Raw genomic sequence first — 22,166 nt, forward strand, 5'->3', positions numbered from 1 at the left:
TGTTGACGAACCTAATAAATAATATAAAAATAATATTGGTTAAATAAAATGTGCTCATTTCTGTTTTTTCGATTAAAAAATTCTTTAATCGGCCTCTAAGGTCGATAAGGCCGTTATGACCTTTAAGGAACAAAACACACGACTGACGTGTTGTTTGTTTGTTGCAGGCCGTCGCCGGCGATACCCATGTCCTCGCGAAATGATATCGTAAGTATACTCTCTGTGTTATCTATACTTATTTATACTTAGTACATCGACTTTATTGAGTTTGTTTGAACGCCCTGCTGCGAAAGTTTATTTGTATTGTTGCTCAGGCAGCAGAGAGAAAATTATTAGTTGCTTTTTTCAATTTAATGAGTTGAAATAATTTGATTTAAAATTCATAGTAAAAATATTGAAGTTGGTACCTAATTCAATATTTGGTAGCTAATCATTCTACATCGTTTCTCGAATAAAATTATATGAGTTTGCGGAGCGAGGCTCATAATTAATAAGTCTGAGCCCCCTAGTCTCACTTTACAAGAGTCACAACGAACGTCGCGATCATTTGTCAAATTAGTAAGCAGTTGTCAAATCGTGACGTTGGATCGTCTGCGTAAAGTGACAGATTGGCGGCTCAAGTGCCGGTCGTTCGCTCGAAGGCTGTGCCCCTGCAACTCACTGACTCCACTATCAGCACCGGACCGGCCGCTGTGACACAAATCACAGCTGCTATCTTGTCGGAGATCGTTCCTCGCACAGCCGTGCTGACGCGCGCCTTGTTACAGAGCGTGCCGCTGTGCGCCTACGCGCCGCACCAGCAGCAGCTGCTGCAGCACTTCGCGCGCCCGCCCCGTGAGTGCCGCCGGCCGCCGCGCCGCGCGCAACTGCCGCCACTAACCGCCGTCCCGCCCGCAGGCGCGCCCAGCAGCAGCTCGTCGTCCGTGCGCAGCGCGTCGCCGCCGCCGCGCCCGCAGCCGCCCGCGCCGCACGCGCCGCACGCCCCGCACGCCCCGCACGCGCCGCGCACCTCGCGCGTGCGCACGCTGTACGCCTGCGTGGGCGAGAGCGAGGGCGAGCTGTCCTTCGAGCCCAATCAGATCATCACCAACGTGAGCGCGTCGGCCGAGCCCGGCTGGCTGCGCGGCTCGCTCAACGGCAAGAGCGGTCTCGTGCCGCAGAACTACGTGGAGCCGCTGCCCTAGCCTAGCCGCCTCGCCTGTTGACTAGTGTATACGTTGTACAGTGTAAATACAGAGTTGTTGACTATTTTAACTATTTATACTATATTATATGAATGTTGTGAATTTTGTACCAAATATACTTTAGTGTATGTGGATTTGTATTATAAAGCTATACTAATTATTACTGACGCATTTTCATTGCCGCCCTGCGGCGGGTTAGTCTTGTGTTGAATCACTACAGAATTTTCATCTTTCATCTTAGAGTTGAGATGTAATGAAATTGATACGATGAAAAAAGTGTGAAGTGTCTTTCCAAATAAAAGCGTCTAAAGAGCATCATACAGTCACCGCGGTCAGTGGAACGGTGGGACTACATCGTTTTGTACAAAACAGTGTTTTGCATGAAAAAGTAGCCAATATTTTAGAGACATGAAAAGTATCCGTGTCCACAGTATGCAAGCTATCTCTGTCAATCGCAAGAGACCGTCCCGGGGACAGCTACTTCGGTTTTATCATGCCTGTTATATTTTTCATTCCCTGTTACAAAATACGTTTACTGAAGTACCCCCAGGATGGGCAACGTCGCTAAATTAAAAGTCAATATCGTGCAGACAACAAAAAAGATTTATTCAAATCGATTTAGATATGGGAATAAAGGGTGTAAAGGCGCTAAAATATTTCAACGCCTATCACGACGGAACTTTATCGGTACTTGGGATAAAAATATTTAGGCTTCCCCTACTTACTATAAAATGTACAAGAACCCACCAGTTACACTGTAACTCGTCCAGATAATAGATCAGTCTGTTACAATTTTTTTTATAAGGAATCATAGATAAATAGATAAAGGACTTTCTCTCAGCGAACCTCAGCAGCACCCATACTGAAGGCCTAACCATACAATGTACATGCACCTATATGCTACATAAATAAGGGTGACCGCTAGCACTTAAAAAACCATCCATTTACTGCCTCGAGTCAACGTTGCTTAACCAGAACAATAGACAAATATTTCAATAAAAAATATTTGTCATAGGTAAAAAAATGATAAAGGTAATTTGTCGACCGAGACCCCGTTAGCGAATACAAAAAAAAATAAAAATCATGCCTGTTCTCCCCGCTGCAGACCGTATTCAATTTATTAATATGACCGATTAAAATTTTCAGTTAGTTTTATTATAAGTAAAAAAGAAAGAAAGAAATATACTACGACAATACACACATCGCCATTTAGCCTCAAAGTAAGCTTAGCTTGGTTTATGGGAACTAAGATAGCTGATGAATATACGATTATAATATACATAAATACTATAAGTATCTAAGTATTTATGTATATTATATTCGTGATGAAATACTATAAGTATTTATGTATATTATATTCGTAAAATATACAGATAAACACCCAGACACTGAAAAACATTCAAGTTCATCACACAAACATTTTAGTTGTGGGAAGGGAACCCACGGCCCTGGACGCAGAAAGGGTCGCTGCCCACTGTGCCAATCGGCTGTTATAAGTATGGATAGATTCTGGACACACTGCAGAAAATTTGACGAAACTTGATGACAGAGTCAAGTAATAACATTACAACTCATATAGTTTATAGAGACATTTAGAACCATAAAACTAAACATTATTTATTTAATCATAATGATTTCATTCACTCATTTGAAACCTGGTAATATATCCAAAATGGTATGCAAATACATTTATAACCCTCCTTTTGGAAGTCAGGAAATAAATCACAGCACTACCTACCTACTACGTACTAAATCACATTCAGAATGTTATCACGAATGTCAAAAAGAGCCCAATGAAGTGGGCGCGGGTCAGCTATAATGTTTGAGTTTATTTAGTTGAACGCCCTAATCTGAGGAACAAAAAAAAACAAAAAAAAATCGAACCAGCAGTTCGATTTTTTTTTGTTTTTTTGTTGGATAGTCTAGTTATCGGCTTAAGGCTATATTACATCACGCTACGACCAATAGCTACCCAGACCACGCTACTCAATGGTAAATGTTGCAAAAACAGCAGAAAATATGCTTTTTGAGAGATTCCAATGCGTGCGATGTGTAAAGCGTAGGTAACGTTTACCACCTTACCCTACACCATAACGACGAAAGTAAGTGCCTAGTAAGGAAGTATGACGGAATTGTTCCCCTTCAAAATTCTAAAAAAGTGTGCGACAACATATGACTATCGTTTAAGGTTGAGGACCGCTCGTAAAATAATAAAGATAAACATAATACATAGGTATCTATATATACAAACTAATATGGTAACAGTAATGAAGGAAAAAAGCTAATAAAAGCGTGTTAAAAAAAGAGAGCACTTCCTAAAATCAGAGCTTTGCGGTACTTTGCGCCCCAGCACAGGCTTCTCCTATATGCAGCGCAAGTTCGGCGTCGCATGGAGTGTTGTTCACACTTCTGGGCCGGACCACCGCAATATCAACTTATTCCATTATTTTGATCAGATTGAAAATTGGGCAATTTGGCTGGATACTTTGGAAAGGCGTAGTGACTTTAGTTCTCTTTGTTTTATTCCACCACCTGTATAATGAGAAGTGTTCTGAAGAATTGTTTCTGCTGATTGTACTTGTATTTGTAATTTCATCCCCACCACCTTTACTGCACTTCTTCAACTGTCTGTTATAGTAGATAATTTCTTTCACAGATCTGCCAATTCTGGAACCAACTTCTGCCAAAAGTGTTTCCACTCGAGTTGAATGGAAATTTTTACACGATTTAAAGTGTTTTAACTATTTTAAATAATTTTATTGAAATCTCATTGACCCAGTTAACAAGGGTAGATGGGGACAACGGGTTTAACGGCCCCCCGTTGCACACCAGATTTACAGAAGTCCCACTTATTTAAAGAATTTGTTGAGATTAGATATGCACAATAAGAGCTTTTTTTAATTTTTCACAGAAAAGTTTGCTAAACCTATTTCTAAGCATTTTCTAAAAAAATAGGTGACCCTCGACCCATATATTAACTTCAAGACTAGCTCAGGAAGGCACTTAGATAATTTCATTATTTAATAGTATTATTGAAGCTAAATACCTTGTTCTTTAGCAGTAAGTATTTATTCTCATGAATATTCTGTTTAGTTCAGACATACTATTAAAGTATATTTTATAAATTATATCATTTAAACCCACTATCCTTCATTAAAGCATTGTTGGTCTATACTCTATTAAGTGTATATTAAGCTTTCCTATAATTCACTTTTTCTGTTACCTTAAAATGTCTCTTACTACCAGTTGGGAATGCAGTCTTCAACAGGGAAGACCACTGGCTAGAAACTCTACCTTTGCTCTTTCATTCAAACAATTAAAACAAGAGTTATAATCACAAATATAACATTGTCATATGTTATAACGCTAGGCCCTTTGATACAAGACATATGATAGGTGAAATATAACTACTATTATGACTTATAACATCAGGACTTTTGGAACAAGTTGTTTGTATAAAGCAACCTCTGCTACATATACTGTCTGTATAAAATAATGCTAGGGCTCGATATATGACACCTAAATAACCCAAGGGATATAAGAGATATACTTATCTTATGCAACATCAGGTACCACCATAGTTCAAACAACTTTTAACAACTCCATCACTAGTATATACGACTCTTGTTCTGCCACAAATATATTGCGTTAAGTATTTATCGTTTTCATTATAATTCGTCTTTTTCCAATTTGTAACGTTCTATTATTTATTATTCATATCTCTTTTTCTCAATTGATTAATTCAAATCTGTGCTAACTTTTTTTTCCCGCCAATCGATCTTGTCAAACTCGCGTCACCGCCATAGATCATATACTTTTTCTTTGAGAATCTAGTAAGGGCGATAATTCCATTTTCAAGGACAAGGACTATGAGTATACAAACTGTGGTTCGTTGATATATTAAATATAATCATCGGGTTTATCATAGATAAAGTGCTGCATTTCCCTTTTTCGCCGTTCAAAATCATGCCACCTCGAGGCCTAAAGCCAATAGAAACGGCATAATGATTGGATCGTGATTTGACTAATAATAATAATAAAGAAAATTACTGGTACTTTCCCTGCAACTATATAAAAGGGAATACAAAGTATATGGTATATCCTAGTAATTTTCGACATTTCACTTGGCATCTACTTCAAAATGTTGTAGAAAATATTTATTTACCAGAGAATAGTTATAACTGTTCTCCCTTCGGTACGAGGCGACTAAGGCCGTAACCGACTCGCCTGCTTTTGGTAATTTCGAGTGGCAACATTCTTGGTCGGCAAAGATGAATCGGTCTATACCTGTAATAGTTCCCAATGAAACAACATTTTCCGAAAAACTATATATATTACATTGTTTGTAGGTACATCGTCTCACGAGCGCATACTTCCGCTGACGAGTGAGCTTCGAGCCGGCCGTACCCCGGCCCGCCATTTCCGCGCCCCGCGCGCGGGGTGGCACTAACGACGTCTCTGCATTTCTGCGGCGACGCGACGGCATATCACAAAAGGATGCGTCGCTACTACTATCGTCAGCGGCCGAGACTCGTCAGCGAGCGGACGACTCGTTACGGCCACGAATACAAGCGATAACGATACATTATAACGTAACTCCAACGACACCGGCGCCGACACGCGCGAGCGAGCCACTACTCGCGGTCGGGACTCGTGATCGTCCACGGCGACTACACTGCGACACCCCGCCCCGCTGCGCGCGGCCCCCCCGCCCCGCGCCCTAGCTGCGCCGCTCGGCCGCGCCCGCCGCCAGCCGCCCGGCCGCCGGCGCCTCCGCCAGGCGCTCCAGGCGCCGCGCCTCGCCCGCGCGCACGGCCCGCGCCAGCGCCGCGCACTTGTCCTGCAGCGCGCGCTGGCGCGCCGCCGCCGCCTCCGCCGCCGCGCGCGCGCCGCGCTTCAGCTCCGCCGCCGCCGCCTCGCGCGCCGCCAGCGCCGCCTCCAGCTCGTGCGCGCGCGCGCCCGCCGCCTCCGCGCGCGCCGCCTGCGCCTCCGCCTCCGCCTCCGCGCGCGCCAGCGCCGCCCGCAGCGCGCGCTCCTCGCCCGCCGCGCGCGCCGCCTCCGCGCCCGCCGCGCCGCCCGCGCGCGGCCGCGCCTCGCGCTCCGCCAGCACCAGCAGCTCGCGCCGCAGCCGCCGCACGTGCTCGGCGCGCCGCTCGGCCGCCAGCGCGCAGCGCGCCAGCGCCTCCACGTGGCGCGCCGCCTCGAACGATTCGCCGCGCGCGCGCCGCAACTCGGCCGCGTCCTGCGCGCGCGCCGCCTCCGCCTCGCGCAGCGCCGCCTCCGCGCGCAGCCGCGCCGCGCTCTCGGCGGCCAGCGCGGCCTCGAGGCGCGGCTCGGGCTCGGCGGGCGGCGCGGGCGTGGCGGGCGCGCGCGCCAGCAGCGCCGCGCGCTCGGCGGCGGCGGCGCGCAGGCGCTCCCGCAGCGCGGCGGCCTGCAGCTCGGCGGCGCGCGCGTGGCGGCAGCGGCCCAGCAGGCGGCGCGTGCGCTCGGCGTGCGCCTCGCGGCGCCAGCGCTCGTACATGAGCTGCGCGTGCACCAGCGCCAGCTGCTCGGCCAGCGCGGCGGGCGCGGCGGGCGCGCGGCCGTCGTACAGCGCGGCCAGGTAGTCGTCGAGGCGCCGGCACGGCTCGGGCGCGGCGCCGCGCGGCTCCGCGTCGTCTCCCTGCATAGTTAAGTCGAATATTTCATTCGTCGGTGATATTTACAGTCATAAAAATATAAATAAGAGCCATACTTAAGGGCCCCGTTTAAGTTTAGCTTCTAACGTATCGACCAGTTTCCATTCCGCATTATCGAGTAGTATAGTGATTTTCACTACGCACTTCATTTTTTAACATTTAAAACCAAGTTATTAGCTTAGAACCATTGAAGTACTTTAGCGAGAGCGTTGTTTACATCTTTAAAAATCAATTCACGTCTATTAGTTTTGAAAATAAATGATGTATCATCAGCAAACAATAATATCCCGCGATTGTCCTTAGCGAGGTACAGAAGGTCATTAATGTAAATAAGGAATAGAAAAGGTCATAACGTAGTACCCTCTGGAACACCAATTTTCACAACTGACCCATTAGACCGCTTTACATCGAATCTACCATTTGAACCCTATCGCGAAAGTAGTAACTGATCAAGTCGCGAGCTACGCCCTGAATTCTTTAGTGGTGTAGTTTTCTGACTAACGTTTCAGGTACAACACAATCAAACGCCTTACTACCAACACAAGAAAAAAACCAATTTGAAACCACAGTTCCTGAGATTAGCGCGTTTAACCGAACAAATTCAAAAGCTTTGATACATTATAACTAACCCTTGCCCACTTCATTTGGCGTTTAACCTTTTTACTGGTATTCAAATATTCTTATATATATTATGTATGTTATATCTATTTTATATTCATGTCTTTTCGTCATCATCTTCATGTATGTTATACGTGCAATATAGTGTTTCTTCTTCTTCTTCAAATTATGAATGTGGTTCGTTTAGGAGGCTCATATTTTTACTTAATATGTGCGTATGTAATCGCATGGCACTTTGGCTATATTAACAGGTTACAAATTAGTGAATGAAATGATGAATGATGTAATAAGTAATGTTAATTTTTATCGTTCAAAATTTTGATTATTCCAATTTTCATATAAAAATAAGATGGCGTTACCAACAGATGGCGTTCGCGTACCTAACAGCGAAATCTAATGTAAAATACTAATTCCACAGAAAACATTAAGCTACTAGATGATAGAGGGCGTTAGCTGTTACTTTTTAATGGGCTGTTTTGAATAATAATTAGAACTTGCATTTCGAGAGACACTCTGATCGGGCACTCAGCTTAGCAGCACCCGCGTAGGGACTGTTATGGTAGTTACGTCTTAATATAGATTCCTGAGCGGGTAATCCCCCGCCCTAAAAGCCCTCCCTTAAGATTGATATAACATACAGAACACCTATTCCTTCCTATCTTTATAATTATTTTTAGTTTTGCTGTGTTTACATGTCATTATTATTATTTTTTTTGTGTACATCTATTATGTACACAAAAAATATATAACAAGTGACCGTGAGGCCACTATATAGATGTACATATAAGGGAATTTGTTAAATATTGTACAAGTTTATTACTGTATATGGTAAATATGTATATTGTTAGTGTCCTTAATAAATAAATAAATAAATGAGGCTCTTACCGTACACATTAATAATTTGGAAAATAATTACACTTACTTAGTTATCACGGAATTGATAGTAGATTAGATCAAATAACAGTTTAAAATAAACCAAACTAAAAAGTAGAAAATAAATTTAAAAAAATTTAAATTAAGAATAGGGTTAAAATTTTTAATAAATATGCATTAATAATAGAATGTATAAAACAAAATTATTTTATTTTAAAAAAAGTGTGGGGTGCTTTTTAAGATAATAATTACACACAATAATTTTTTTTTTTTATTCACAATATTATTAATTTATATTTATTGAAATTTTTAACACTATTCGAAATTTAAATTTATTTTCTATTTTTTTAGTTCGGTTTTCTATAAAAAGCGTGTTTTTTAGTTTTTTTTAAACTATTATTTTTTCTCTGACTTACATTGTAAATCTGACCCTCACGAAAAGTTCTTTTCAGTTTCCAGGTAAATATATAGCCTATGACCCTCCGAAATAACGTAGCTTTCTATTGGTGAAATAATTTTGAAAATCGGTTCAGTAGATCCAGAGATTACCCCTTACGACGTCACAGACACAGAAACGTTACCTCTTTATAATATTAGTATAGATTTTCTAATGGCTAAGCACCTACTCGACTTCAGTCTTCGAAACTGTTCGAGTTAAAAGCATGAACTGAAATATTTGTGAGACATACCATATATGTGTATACCTGTATGCGCTCTTCGTCGGGAATGTTGCGATAGAAATCGGCAATAAGAAACTCGTACGGCGCCGGCCACACGTCCACCGTCTGCACCTCCACGGAGCGGGAGCCGCGCGCTCGCGCCGTGGGCGAGCAGGTGGCGGCGCGGCGCGCGGGCGGCGGCGCGGCGCGAGCGCGCGGGCGGCCGCGCTCGGCGGCGCGCGGGTCGCGCACGCGCGCCTCGGGCTCCTCCGCCGCCCACGCGGGCTCGGCGCACCCGCGCTCCGTCAGCTCGCGCACCTCGCGGTCCTCCACGTCCGGCGGCTCGGCCACGCGCGCCTCGGGCCGGGCCAGCGCGCCCGCGGGAGGCGCGCCGCCGAAGGCCACGGGCGACTCCGCCGCGCGTCGCTCCAGCGCCACGCGCGCCAGGCGCGCCGCCAGCGCGTCGCCCGGCGGAGACGGCTCCTTGCGCTCGTCGCGTCGCCCCAGCGCGCGCACGGCGGCCGAGTCGGGCGCGCGCGGCGCGGCGCGCGGCTCCTTGGCCGGCGTGTTCTCGGGCGTGGCCTCCACCGCGGCCTCGGGCTCGGCGGCGTCCGCGTCGGCCGGCAGCGGCGTGTTGGGCGCGGAGTCGGCGCCGCAGCGCTCGGCGAGCGGGAACCACGGCTCGGCGCCCGGGCGCAGCGCGGCGGCGGCGCGCGCGGCGTGCGCGCCCGAGCCGGCGGCGGGCGGCGCGGCGGGCGCGGCGGGCGGGTGCGGCGACGCGGCGGGCGGCGCGGCGCACGCGGCGTCGGGCGCGTCGGGCGCGTCGTGCGCGCGGCGCGCCGCCTCCTGCTCGGCCAGGCGCGAGCCGCTGACGAGCGCGGGATGCAGGCGCACGCGGCGCAGCAGCGGCGCGAGGCGCAGCCAGGCGGCGGCGCCGGCCGCGCAGTCGGTGCGCAGCGCGTCCAGCAGCGAGCAGGGCTGCGCGGCGTAGAGCGCGTGGAACAGCGCGAGCTGCGCGAGGCGCAGGTGCGCGCGCGTGGCGGGCGCGGCGGTCGCGGGCGGCGGCGCCAGCGCGGCGGGGCGCAGCAGCGCGTCGGCCAGCTCGGGCCAGTGCGGCGCGGCCAGCGCGGGCGCGGCGGGCAGCAGCGCGGCCAGCGCCAGCAGCGCGTGCAGCGCGGGCAGCGGCTCTCGCTCGCGCGGCGCGGCGCGCAGCAGCTCGCGCGCCAGCGGGTGCGCGGGCAGGCGGTGCAGCCAGGCGGGGCGGCGCGCCACGAGCGGCGCCAGCGCGGCCAGCGCCAGCGCCCGCTGCGCGCGCTCGCCGCGCAGCTGCTCGAGCAGCGCGTCCAGCAGATGGCGCGCGTGCAGGTCGGGCGCGCGCGCCAGCAGGTCGAGCGCGCGCGCGGAGCCGGTGCGCGCGTGGTACAGCAGCAGCGCGCGCGTGAGCCAGGGCTCGCGCACGGCGGCGTAGAGCGCGGCGCCGTGCTCGAGCGAGTCGCGCGCCTCGAGCAGATCGAACACCTCGCCGGTCTCGCACGCGGCCAGCATCTCCGACCACCTGCGCCGACGATACCGTAATCTAAGGTTGGCCTCTTTATATATCTATTAGTAAGTACTTAGCGGTCCCTCGCTTCTTCGTCTAATCTAATTTTACGTCAAGTGAATTTCCCCAGAATATAATTCCATAATTAAGTAACGAGAAAATATTTGTGTATTACGTATTTACAGCTACCTGTTCACATGTGGTATATGAAAGTCGTTGACAATAACTATCTTATAATTACCTTTTTCAATACGACATTTTCAGTTTTTGTAATTACATCTATGTGACACCTAAGAAATATGCATTTTCCGTATTCTCTATTTTACAGTTATTGACTTCTATATTTAGTTCTGTTGGTTTTGTTTTGTAGCTCCTAAATTGGGTCTTTTAAGTTTTTGAAGCTTTTATTGTTAAATTTATAGTCTTCAACCAAGTGTACTTAATGTTTCTTTTTCTTTATAGTCATAACTATGAGTTTATTGCATCATAATCATAATTATGTGTTTTGCAATGTCTACAAATATGAAAAATATAATAGCAGGTGATTTTAATATCGATTAAATGAAGAAAGTTAAATAATCCCAGTCTTGATAGTGTCTGTAGCTGTCCACTACTACGGCGTTCACTAAGCACCAAGTATCTCGATGTGATTATGGATGGTTTCGTGACATGGTACCACCAGATCGATTCTCTAGTGTCTCGACTAAGAAAACTCATTTTTGTTTTCTAGCGCTTGAGAAATGTGCTTGACATGAGTTCCTTAAAAATTGTTTACTTTATCCTAGCTCAGTCAATTTTATCCTACTGTATAACCTGTTGGGCCGGCTCCGGGACAACTTCAATGTTGAGACTTGAAAGGGCTCAAAGATTAGTTTTAAAAGTCATGTGTAATAAACCCATCCTTTTTGCAACTTTTGACCTCTATGCAAACACTAAGGTTCTAACAGTGCGAAAACTGTTTATTTTATGTACCATTTTGCGGAAACACCCCCAAGTTCCCTGTGATCCAATTATTAAAACCAAACGAAGAATGTATTTGGTGGCTACATATAAGTCTGTTCGTACTGCAATTTCCAAGCGGCATTATCCTTTCTGAAGTTGCCTACTGTACAAAAGAGCTAACAAATTATTAAACATACTCCCCATTTAAACATGCACACAACTCACATTTGTAAAGTTGTAAAATGTTCCAAATGGCTTCAGTCACTCTCTTACGAAGAGACTGCAAAACTGCTATTAGTAGTTACATAATGTTATATATTTATACTCTTTTGGTACGCCACATACATGCACACGCTCGCATAATCACTCCACTCACAACAAACATAAACACTCTTACACTTATATACACACACACACACAAATACACATGCACACACACGCACGCATAAACACACACATTATTATGTTTCTTGGATGCAGAACTAACTGTATACTTTATTCATAAAACAACTTGGTTTGGAACATAACATAATCATAGCTTAAGTTTCAAAGGTGGGTGTGGTGGCTGGAACGCAGTTTTAAACTTTTCCTGTGGTTATTGATCCAATGTAATCTGATCATAAATAAACGAATTTTTGAATTAATTTTCAATAAAAATGTACAATCTGTGAACCTGCTGTGTATACTGCACCACTGCAAAAGTAACATAAATAATATCATAACAAATGCCACGAAATACGAATCAAAATACAAAATCTCTACTCCAATAAGCACAAAAATTAAACTGCTATCCAGGTTTTTTTTCCCTATGTTTAAGAAATCAAAAAGATGAAAAACAAAGGGAATCAAACAATCAACCAAAGGCTTTTTAAAATCGCATTTTATGCGTCTATAATTATATAAAGTATAAAAAAGTCACAAAACCAAGCTAATCACTATAAAAGATAAATAAATATGCCAAATCTCCAATAAGATCAGCTTTGATTGAAAACTATAGCAAATATCAAATCTAAAATATATAAATAACAGCAACTATAAATCAGGTGCAACTTGGTACTAACAAACTCATAAAGGAGTAAAGGTTTACATCCAGTAAAGGTAGGAGATATAATAATTTCAAAACCAGCTGAGATAGCCAAAAATTTTAATAACATGTTAGAAACTCAAAATATAAGTGCAATTTTGTTGATAATTATGCTTGTAATTCTTCTTTTACTGTCAAAAAACTAAAGAATAAAATACGCTGTGGAAATGATAATGTGTCACTCCAAGTTATCTAACAATGCATTGAGTATATTGCCTTGCCCTTGACAAACATAATAAATATTTTTTTAGAAACTGGAAAGTGTCCAGGTAGATTGAAGGAAAGCATTATTAAAACCTTTATACAAAAAGGACCAAAAAATTATGCAAAAAAACTATCAAAAAACTATATTTCTTCCAAGCTTTGTAAAAATTGTTGAGCAGGTTACATTTATAAGACTAATAATTAAAAACAAAAAAAAAACAAGTGCTAGCAGCCTAGACACTGTGAAGTATCTCTGCAATGTCAAGAGTTTCATACAAGTAGTAAGTATGACGGAGTATGTTTCTCTAAAAATTCTAAAAAACAGGCTGCAAAAACATATGACTATTTGTTTAAGGTTCACAAACATGTAAAAAGTCTTAAGCCAAATATAATTTTAATTATTTCTTAAAAAAATATTTATTGGCTTTCATAACAAAAGATCAACATCGTTGGCTATATTTAAATTCATGAGGGGTGTTTGGAGCTCTATTAATAAAAAGAGACAATGTATTGCCATAATGTTAGACATGTCAAAAGCTTTTCACTAGTCTGTGCATATGATGGTACTTAAAAAACTAGAACATTGAGGAATTAAGAGGGGTTTTCTGAACACTCATGAAATTATGAGTTATGACCACCTTTAAAAACATATCAATCGATGTGGCATCTTGGACCCATTATAATTTATAATTTATGTAAATGACTTGCCCAATTTAACTGAATGAGAAATAAAGCTAAAACAATTACATTTATTTTCTATCCTTATAGATAATTTTTTATTCCACTACAAGTTAGCCCATGTCTCAACCAACAATTATACCAATCTCACCTGCTGATAACTAATGATACATTCTAAGATATATCTTCTAGGGGCGAGGCAGTTCTTTATAACCCGTACCCCATATCTTTTTCTACTCAGAATCGTACCGGGACGCTAAAATAGCTTAGCAGCACATCTTTGTTGGAAGGGTGATAACAAGCCATGGCCGAAACCGCCCTCGAGACCACCTCCCATCATTCCTTTTACCGAGGTTGTCTGATGGAGACTGTATTAAGGCAACCTTTTAAATTTCATCTTTTTCGTTGTGGTGTTAAAGTGTACAATAATAGTATTTTGCATAAGCTTCAATTGGCTTGTGATTCAGCTGTAAGTCAGTGGCGCCAACGGAGCCTCGACCAGTAGCGCTACTCGAGTACACAGCATATGAATATCAGACCTACCAATTAGCAGTTCGGAGAGAAGATCCTTCGTTTACCGCAGCTGGAGGAATTTTGATTAACAATTAGAACTCCGGTGAAAAGAGATATGCGGCAACGACGTAGTTGTTACGTGGACGGACCGAGCGCGTGCGGGTAAATAGCTTATTACAATTTTTTATATTACTGTACAACGAAAAAGAAAGACCGACAATTTTTATTTTTTGAAGACTACTATGACTACAATTGTCAAACTCAAATTTGCATGGTGACATCTGAGATTGTGACATTCAAGAAAATTTCATTTTCACTAATCTCTGGATTCTAGCCCTTTTAAGCCTTAAACTACAGACTCCTAACCCCAGTGCCAGTGACAAGCAACCTCAAATTAAATTAATTACTTTCAAACATGGCAAAATTTAGAAATAAAACTAATTTAATTTTTACTCGTTTATTGTAAGGTTACGTGAGCGAGAAAAATTAATATAGTATTATAATAGTCTTCAAAGTTTCAGGATCTTTTATATATTTGTAAAAAAATATAGTATTATAATAGTCTTCAAAGATTCAGGATCTTTTATATATTTGTAAAAAAAGTAAAAACATTGTTGAAAACAATACTGAATAATCATTGTAGTTACCAGGCAATTAAAAAAAAAATATTACCCAAATTTTTTATTCACTCTCACTAGCAAGTGTTACCACGCATAGTCATTTTCTATTAAGAAATAAGAAACTAAGAACATATTGGTGATAACATTGGTTACAGACAACCTGGTCTTGATATTGTAAAGAAATATTGGCAAATTTGTATTGATAATTAATTTATGATGAGTTTGCCGCTAGCAATAACTACGAGGTCAATGAGGATATAAACACGACTTGTGTTGGATTAGAAGGTTCACAATAGCCTTAACCCAGAGCCCTGAAGACTACTGAATCTGTTTTAATGGACCGTAAAAAAAATATCAAAATTTATTGCACTAAGTGCCTCTAGACTTTTTAAAATTTGCGGCTTCAGAATTCAGATTTATAATTATTCGCAACGAAATGTGATAAAGAAATGAAGTTAATAAATAAGTAGAATAAGTGTTAATAAATCGGTTCTTGCCAAATTTCTGCATTTAATATGCTTAGAGCGATTGCAAACATTTACATCGAAAGTCAGGCTCTGCCTAGACGAGATGCATTTAAAATATTTCGTAAGTAAAATTAAAAATACTCCAAAGTTAGTTCGGAATAACTTAACATTATAAGCTTATAATTCTAAAAATAGTGAATATATAAATATATCTAGTGAATATATATATATATAAGTAATTACATATAACAACTTTGAACTACGGTATCAGAGTTATAACCTCTTACAAATTTAAATAACCCTATTATTATTATAATAACAGTTAGTACATACTTTTCAGGAGTCTGCAATTACTCAACCGTACCTGTAAATGACAAGGTAATAGTAACATATTTTATATATTCATCAATTGTGTGTGTATTGTGAACTAAATACATATATCTCTTATATATAGTTCAACGGGTGCAGACCACGATAATATTTTGGATTTGTCGATATTTCTATATTTAAGAAATGTTGATTAACCACGAAAACCTTAGTTTAAATATATCTGCCAATTCCAATACTATTTGTGGAAGGTCCTAATTATCATCATGTGTTAGGACATGAACTGTAACAGACAGCTTAACATGCCCTCTAAAACAACATACGGGGTGGAACAAACTACCAATCGGGAAGAATATTACTACATTGGGGTATCAAATCACATATAAGTTTGTTTCAATATAATATTTTGCCTGTAGGATTGTTACTGGTAGGACGGAAATGTTTTTGTGTTTGTAATTGCTCAATTGTAATGGATGAATTGGCATGTGTGTATCACTTCTGTGGTGCTACTAGGGTTGACTGAGTAGCGTAATGTAAGCTAGCATATGCATCTATGCACTACTGACCTCATAAAGTCAAGAATTGAACTGTATTGAATATGTGTTTCTGTGCAAGCTTTCAAGGAAGCTGCGGAGGTATCGAACGGTAATGTACTATTGAAACTTTATTTGCATACAGTGAAGATTTGCTCTGTAAAGAATTGAAGAAGATTAATTTACCTTTATCTCCAACAACCAGACTAATTTGATATTATTTAGTAGTTTAGTACTCTAAACATATTAGATCAAAATCAGGTTCTATTATGCTTGTAACTTGGAATCTCATCAGCAATGTCACATTAATCAAGTATATTTTATGTTGATGCCTAGAATAACATTTAGGTATGTAACAGCACCACCTAAAAATTATTCTCACTAAAGTACATAAGGAATGGAGGGTAATTGTCCAAACACAATTAGTATAAATGTAGTATGTATGTATGTATTAGTAAATGTGCAACGGAACTCTCTCAAATTAGGTGTTCAAGAGACCGATTTTCAAGAGACTTTTTTAAAACGTTTATGTCATGTCATGCTACACTATTTTTTTTTCTTGTGTTCTTTTCCTGTGTTGTTGGCTTATACTTTGTATGATACAATGATTGGTATTTTTTATTATTTGTGTATATCATATAACTTATCGTTTTTATTTTTCCCTTTCCTTTGTTGGGTTACCTGGCTGAGATCCAGATAAGAAAGAATTATTACGTGAATAGATTTAACAGTGCATTTTTGAAACTAAATTATTAAAGAAAATATCTAAAACAATAATTACATATCCAAAATGTTGAGATGAGTTTCCTAATGTGGGGTGCAATCATTTGTTGAATTTGGTTTCAATTCTGTGTACATAAATCGCTAATATGAATGAAATAATAGAAATTGATTTTTGGATTTAGACTTGTCAATTTGTTTACGTTGAAATGAATGTAAAACAAATGGATCCTAATCTATAAAAGTATTATTCATTGAAGCAAGTAGATGAGCATTAATTTTTTTGCTTCAAATATCTCCTCATCATAATAAGTGCACTTTTCTATACAATAGTATTACACGAGTCACACCTTTTTTTCTGTTATTTTCATGTTGCAGGTAAACGGGAAATCAGTGATTTCCCGAATTTCCTAGTCGTCATGTTAATATACATATTATATTAAAAAGCGTATTCATTCATTCAATGATTTGCACCCGCGGAGCGAGCGATCTTCCTTGTGCATATTCATGTTTCAACACACTTTAAGCCGAATTGCTGCAATTCGAAACCACCACACTAATGTGTATTATTTTTAAGATACTTAATGGTGTAAAGCGGTCTTATATTGACCCTCGCAACTTTGTCTGCATCAAATCGGTTATTATCGGTTTGAATATCTTCAAAACCCAAGAACCTAATATGAGCGCCATCTACCGGGTCCAGTTTTGTTTCCAAACTATATAATACGCGGTAGGGCGGCCCTCGGCATTTTTCTTGCTTTTAGCATTTCATTACCCGTCGTAAAGCGTAACAAACATCCATCCATCCATCTATACATACATACATCCTCACAAACTTTCACATTTATAATATTAGTAGGATGGTACGCATGCATTCGATCGTTGTCCCCTATGCCTTGCGACTTGCTGTTATCTTCGACTATCTATCAAGAGTTACGTCCTTTATCGTCGACATTATTTATCTGATCATTTAATCAATTATTTGCAAAAAAAAACATGTGTAATTATAGATGTTAAAAATATAATAAGGAACAATGTTTTAGCCCATTTAGAGGCTTGCAAATCTTAACTTAAAAATAATTAAAAACATTCATAATTAGATTACGTCAATTATAATATAAATTAATTAATTACAATGTCAATTTTATGTCCGATGCTATATAATACAATGAATCTATAAGAACAGATCTTCGTTAAAATTAAACAATACATGCACATTGAAATAAAAAAAAGAATTAATTAAATCTTACGGAGCTATGAAGTAAATTTGATAAAAACTTTCTTCCCATTTCCCGGAGGAAACTTTTTTTTTATTGGGATAAAAAGTATCCTATATGTTGACCCGGTATATCGGCTACCACTATATTTAATTTTATTTGAATCCATTCAGTAGTTTTCACGTGATGCCCGGACTGACAGGCAGTCAGACAAAAATTAAATTAAAATCTGTTTTGGAATCGGTAACGATTATAAAGTACCCCGGCATATAGTAAATGTACATACATTTTCAGTTACAGTTTTATCTAAGTATTAAGATAAACGAAAAAAAAAATACAATTTTACGCCGCACGTAGTATTTTTCTAATGTCAAGAGTCGAGAGTTAGAACTAAACGTGTTAGCAGACCGTGCTCAGCAGTCACGGTGCCGCCGCGCCGCCCCCGCCGTCGTCGCCTCCGCCTCCGCCCGCCCCCGCGCCGCCGCCCGCGCCGCGCCGCGCCGCCTGGGCCGCGCTCGCCGCGCTCGCCGCGGGAGCGTCGCTGGGCGGAGTACGTATGCGTGGGACGCCGGTGTGGCCAGTGCCAACCGGTGGTGCCGTTTAGCTGCAGTCATGTGCTCAAAAGTAGATGAGGTCAACCTCACCTCACCTCATCTACTTTTTAATTAATTTAAAAAAATTTCTGTCTTTAATGAAAGGGGTGGAAAGTGTGTCGAGAATTCCTTATGCACAGAATTACTAAACGGTATTCGTTGAAGATCGTACAGCAGGAGAGAGACGAGAAGGAGAGATCGATAGGGCATCTGCGCCGACCTCGGCACACCCAGACGAGGTTGTAGAGATTTTGTTTGAAGTCATTTCAAAAGCCACACATGCCTCGAACACCTAGTATTGTGATTGGGGATTTCAACGCAAAGCTTCGTAAGCAAACTGGTACAGAGTTGTGAGAGTGGGCATTTTGGGTGTTGACAGCGGAACCACAGGGGCCAAATGTTGGCTGACTTCATGGAGAAAGAGGGCCTTATATGATGGACTCCTCGTTCGAGAACTGGCCACACAGGAAATGGACCTGGATAAGCCCCGATGTTTCCATGAGAAACGAGATTGGCTTCGTCACGAAAACGGCATACATTCAATGATGTCTCTGTGATCAATAATCGGTTGATATGATAATGATAATAATATGTTTTTCCAGGTATATTACTATCGGAAATTAGATAATGAAGACACCAAGAACACTTCCGAGTCGACGCTGACAACCGGTGAGTTATTAAATTTTGAATTCTAAAATTTGGCGTCGGAATCGGATGCGCCAAGGACGACCCACGTGCGATGCTATACGAGGATATATTCCTTCGGAAGGTAATTTAATTTGGACGATTCAGACGCGTCCGCGGTCGCAGCGGACGAGGCGGACGAGGCCGAGGGCCCGCTGCCGGCGCGCGCCGACCAACTGCCGGCGCACGCGCAGTTCCTGCTGGTGGGCGGCGGCACGGCGGCCTTCGCGGCCATGCGCGCCATCCGCAGCGCGCGGCCCGACGCGCACGTGCTCATCGTGGGCGCCGAGCGCGAGCTGCCCTACATGCGCCCGCCGCTCAGCAAGGAGCTGTGGCGCGAGCCCGAGCTGGCCCAGCGCGCCGCGCGGCCCGACGCGCTCACCTTCCGCCAGTGGAACGGCCGGCGCCGCGGCCTGGCCTACGAGCCCGCCGCCTTCTACACGCCGCCCGAGCGCATGCGCGACGCGGCGCCCGGCGCGGCGCTGGCGCGCGGCTGGCGCGTCGTGCGCCTGGACCCCGCCGCGCGCCGCGCCACGCTGCGGGCGGGCGCGCAGACGCACGAGCTCAGCTTCGGCGCCGCGCTGCTGGCCACGGGCGCGCGGCCGCGCCGCCTGGCCGCGCTGGCGCCGGCGCGCGAGGCGGGGCGCGCGCTGGCGCTGCGCGGCGTGCGCGACGCGGCGCGTCTGGCGCGCGCGCTGGCGGCGCCCGAGGTGCGCACCGTGGCGGTGCTGGGCGGCGGGCACCTGGCGGCCGAGCTGAGCGCCGCGCTGGCCGCGCGCCTGGCGGCCGAGGGCGCGGGCCGGCGCGTGCTGCAGCTGTTCCGCGAGGACGCGCCGCTGGCCGGCGTGCTGCCGCCGTACCTGGCGGAGCACGCGGCGCGGCGGCTGGCGGCGGCGGGCGTGCAGCTGCGGCCGCGCGCCGAGCTGGCGGGCGCGGCGCTGCACGGCGCGGACGTGGCGCTGCGGCTGGCGGACGGGCGCGAGGAGCGCGCGCAGCTGGTGGTGGAGTGCGTGGGCAGCGAGCCCGCGGCCGAGCTGGCGCCGGGCGCGGGCCTCGAGCTGCACGAGGCGCTGGGCGGCGTGCTGGTGAACGCCGAGCTGGCGGCGCGCTCCCACGTGTGGGCGGCGGGCGACGTGGCGTGCTTCTACGACGCGGCTTTGGGCCGGCGCCGCGTGGAGCACCACGACCACGCCGTGGTGTCGGGCCGTCTCGCGGGCGAGAACATGGCCGGCGTGGCGCCGCCCAAGACCTACGAGCACCAGAGCATGTTCTGGAGCGATCTGGGCCCGCAGCTCGGCTACGAGGTGAGTACGCGCGCGGAAGCCGGCGCCGGATCTCGCTGATCGCCGTCCCGTTGCAGGCCATCGGCATCATCGACTCGCGGCTGCCGACGGTGGGCGTGTTCGCGGCGGACGCGGTGGCGGAGGGCGCGGCGGCGCAGGGCGTTGGGGCGGAGGGCGCGGGGGCGGAGGGCTCGGGGGCGGAGGGGGCGGAGGGCGCGGCGCCGCGGCGCTTCGAGCGCGGCGTGGTGTTCTACCTGCGGGACGAGCGCGTGGTGGGGGTGCTGCTGTGGAACCTGTTCAACCGCATGCACGTGGCGCGGCAGGTGCTGGCGCGCGGCCATTTCGACGACCTGTTTGAGGTGGCCAAGCTGTTCTCGCCGCAGGAGGAGGAGTAGGGAATGAATTGTCTGCTGTAAATACTATAGTATTATGTCTTATATTAAAGTTATTAGAAGAATTGGCTTGTTTTACTTCTTTGAATTAAGTTTACATCATGAGAGTGAAATTATACGATGTAACGAAATGCGTGCGCACAGGGTTATACGATTTTAACAGGTAAAGGTAGTTGCGAAACCGACTAAGAGGGGCATACATTGCCCGCCACCGGCTCACTTTTAACGATGCGCGCGCACACCGTCACAAAAAGACCCCAGGGTGTCCCTGAAGTTAGTTATCGTCGACATTTTATTTTTTTTAAAAAAGGTTTGATACTTTCAATTGTCTGTGTCTGCGGGCTCATTCCGGTCACAGAAGTGTACAAAATTCTCAAATTGTAATATTCAGTGAAACTTGGGGGTCCGATAATGAGATAACTAGATAATGCGTTGTAATAAAACTTGAAATGTTGTAAATATCTTTTTTCTATTGTTAGTGTCGTTTTCTCTACAAACGTAGAATAAGGTTTAAGATAAAACTTTTGAAAAGATTTTTATCGTGGCATATATAAAAACTATAACTTCTAACGCGTATACATAAGAACACACATGTTTTTAAACCTAAAGTTAATCTAACTTCGGACAGGCTAAGAGGCGCCATGTTAAGCTCTAATAGGAGGTTTAAAATCATTAAACCAGACCTTTCAGCAACTGTCCGATTTTGCAACAAGACTGTAACCTTGTGAAAGTGACTGACTTTGGAACTGTGAATATACTTTAATAGTGAATAAATGACACGGGAAATGGGATTTTGACGGACGTGGTTTATAGATTTTCATATTTAATTATTGAAAAAAGTGGATCAGTCGAGGAACACTGGTGCCAACGTTGCTCTGCCCCAGGTCTCTCACAACAGCGAGATAGAAAGTATGTTAGCACAGATTCCGGCCTTTCGCTGTCCACATACAAAGACTTACCACATCCCCGAACAATCCTATGACACCCATGGCAAAGATAGAAAGGCTGCAAGAGTATAAGGATGTGCGGTATGCTAGAAAAAGCGTAACCTTGGCGTTCACTGAATTTTAAAATCAATAATTTATCCTAAGCTTTGGTTTTCTTTTTAATCGTAAAGTCGTAATGATGAGTGACAGTGATGGCGAAACAGTGGTATTTTTAATTTATTAAAAATTTCCAGGTATTTCTTGTATTAAAACAAGCAATTGTTGTTGGAGATCTTCCTTCGCTGTGCTGTGTAGCGAGCAATCTTTAATAAAGATATCTTTGCATTTGAATCTGTGCAGGTACCCGCCAAAACCCGCGTGTCCTGTTAGCACTTGCATTAATGTTGTTAACGGGTGCTAATTTAATAATT

General features: G+C 44.4%; 3 protein-coding genes across 4 annotated transcripts in view; 2 read left to right on the plus strand and 1 right to left on the minus strand.

Annotated features, from left to right (window-relative positions):
• Window positions 1-1,347, plus strand: part of LOC120624872 (rho GTPase-activating protein 26) — a 30,232-nt gene extending 28,885 nt beyond the window's left edge. The window contains exons 12-14 of the mRNA XM_039891625.1: window positions 168-207; window positions 768-834; window positions 898-1,347. Coding sequence (XP_039747559.1) covers window positions 168-207; window positions 768-834; window positions 898-1,184 — 394 coding nt within the window. The 3' untranslated portion in view covers window positions 1,185-1,347. The remainder of the gene's footprint in view (window positions 1-167; window positions 208-767; window positions 835-897) is intronic.
• Window positions 1,348-5,854: 4,507 nt separating this feature from the next.
• On the minus strand, window positions 5,855-14,238 carry LOC120625069 (nuclease SbcCD subunit C-like). Its single transcript, XM_039891981.1, is given in 4 exon segments — window positions 5,855-5,956; window positions 5,959-6,846; window positions 9,058-10,567; window positions 14,004-14,238. Coding segments are annotated over 3 exon segments (2,490 nt in total). The 5' UTR covers window positions 10,558-10,567; window positions 14,004-14,238.
• A 686-nt stretch (window positions 14,239-14,924) lies between these two features.
• LOC120625352 (apoptosis-inducing factor 1, mitochondrial-like) lies at window positions 14,925-20,874 on the plus strand. Of its 2 annotated transcripts, XM_039892390.1 has the most exons (7): window positions 14,925-15,181; window positions 15,401-15,438; window positions 16,003-16,032; window positions 18,264-18,407; window positions 19,053-19,119; window positions 19,243-20,438; window positions 20,495-20,874. In XM_039892390.1, exons 1-7 carry the CDS (start codon window positions 15,109-15,111, stop codon window positions 20,810-20,812), a joined length of 1,866 nt encoding a protein of 621 aa, XP_039748324.1. In that variant the 5' UTR covers window positions 14,925-15,108; the 3' UTR covers window positions 20,813-20,874. The 2 variants fall into 2 exon arrangements, with proteins under 2 accessions (XP_039748324.1, XP_039748325.1); XM_039892391.1 differs by lacking the exon at window positions 16,003-16,032.
• The last annotated feature ends 1,292 nt before the right edge of the window (window positions 20,875-22,166 follow it).

This window comes from Pararge aegeria, chromosome 7, assembly GCF_905163445.1.
Source record: "Pararge aegeria chromosome 7, ilParAegt1.1, whole genome shotgun sequence".
Lineage (NCBI taxonomy): Eukaryota > Metazoa > Arthropoda > Insecta > Lepidoptera > Nymphalidae > Pararge > Pararge aegeria.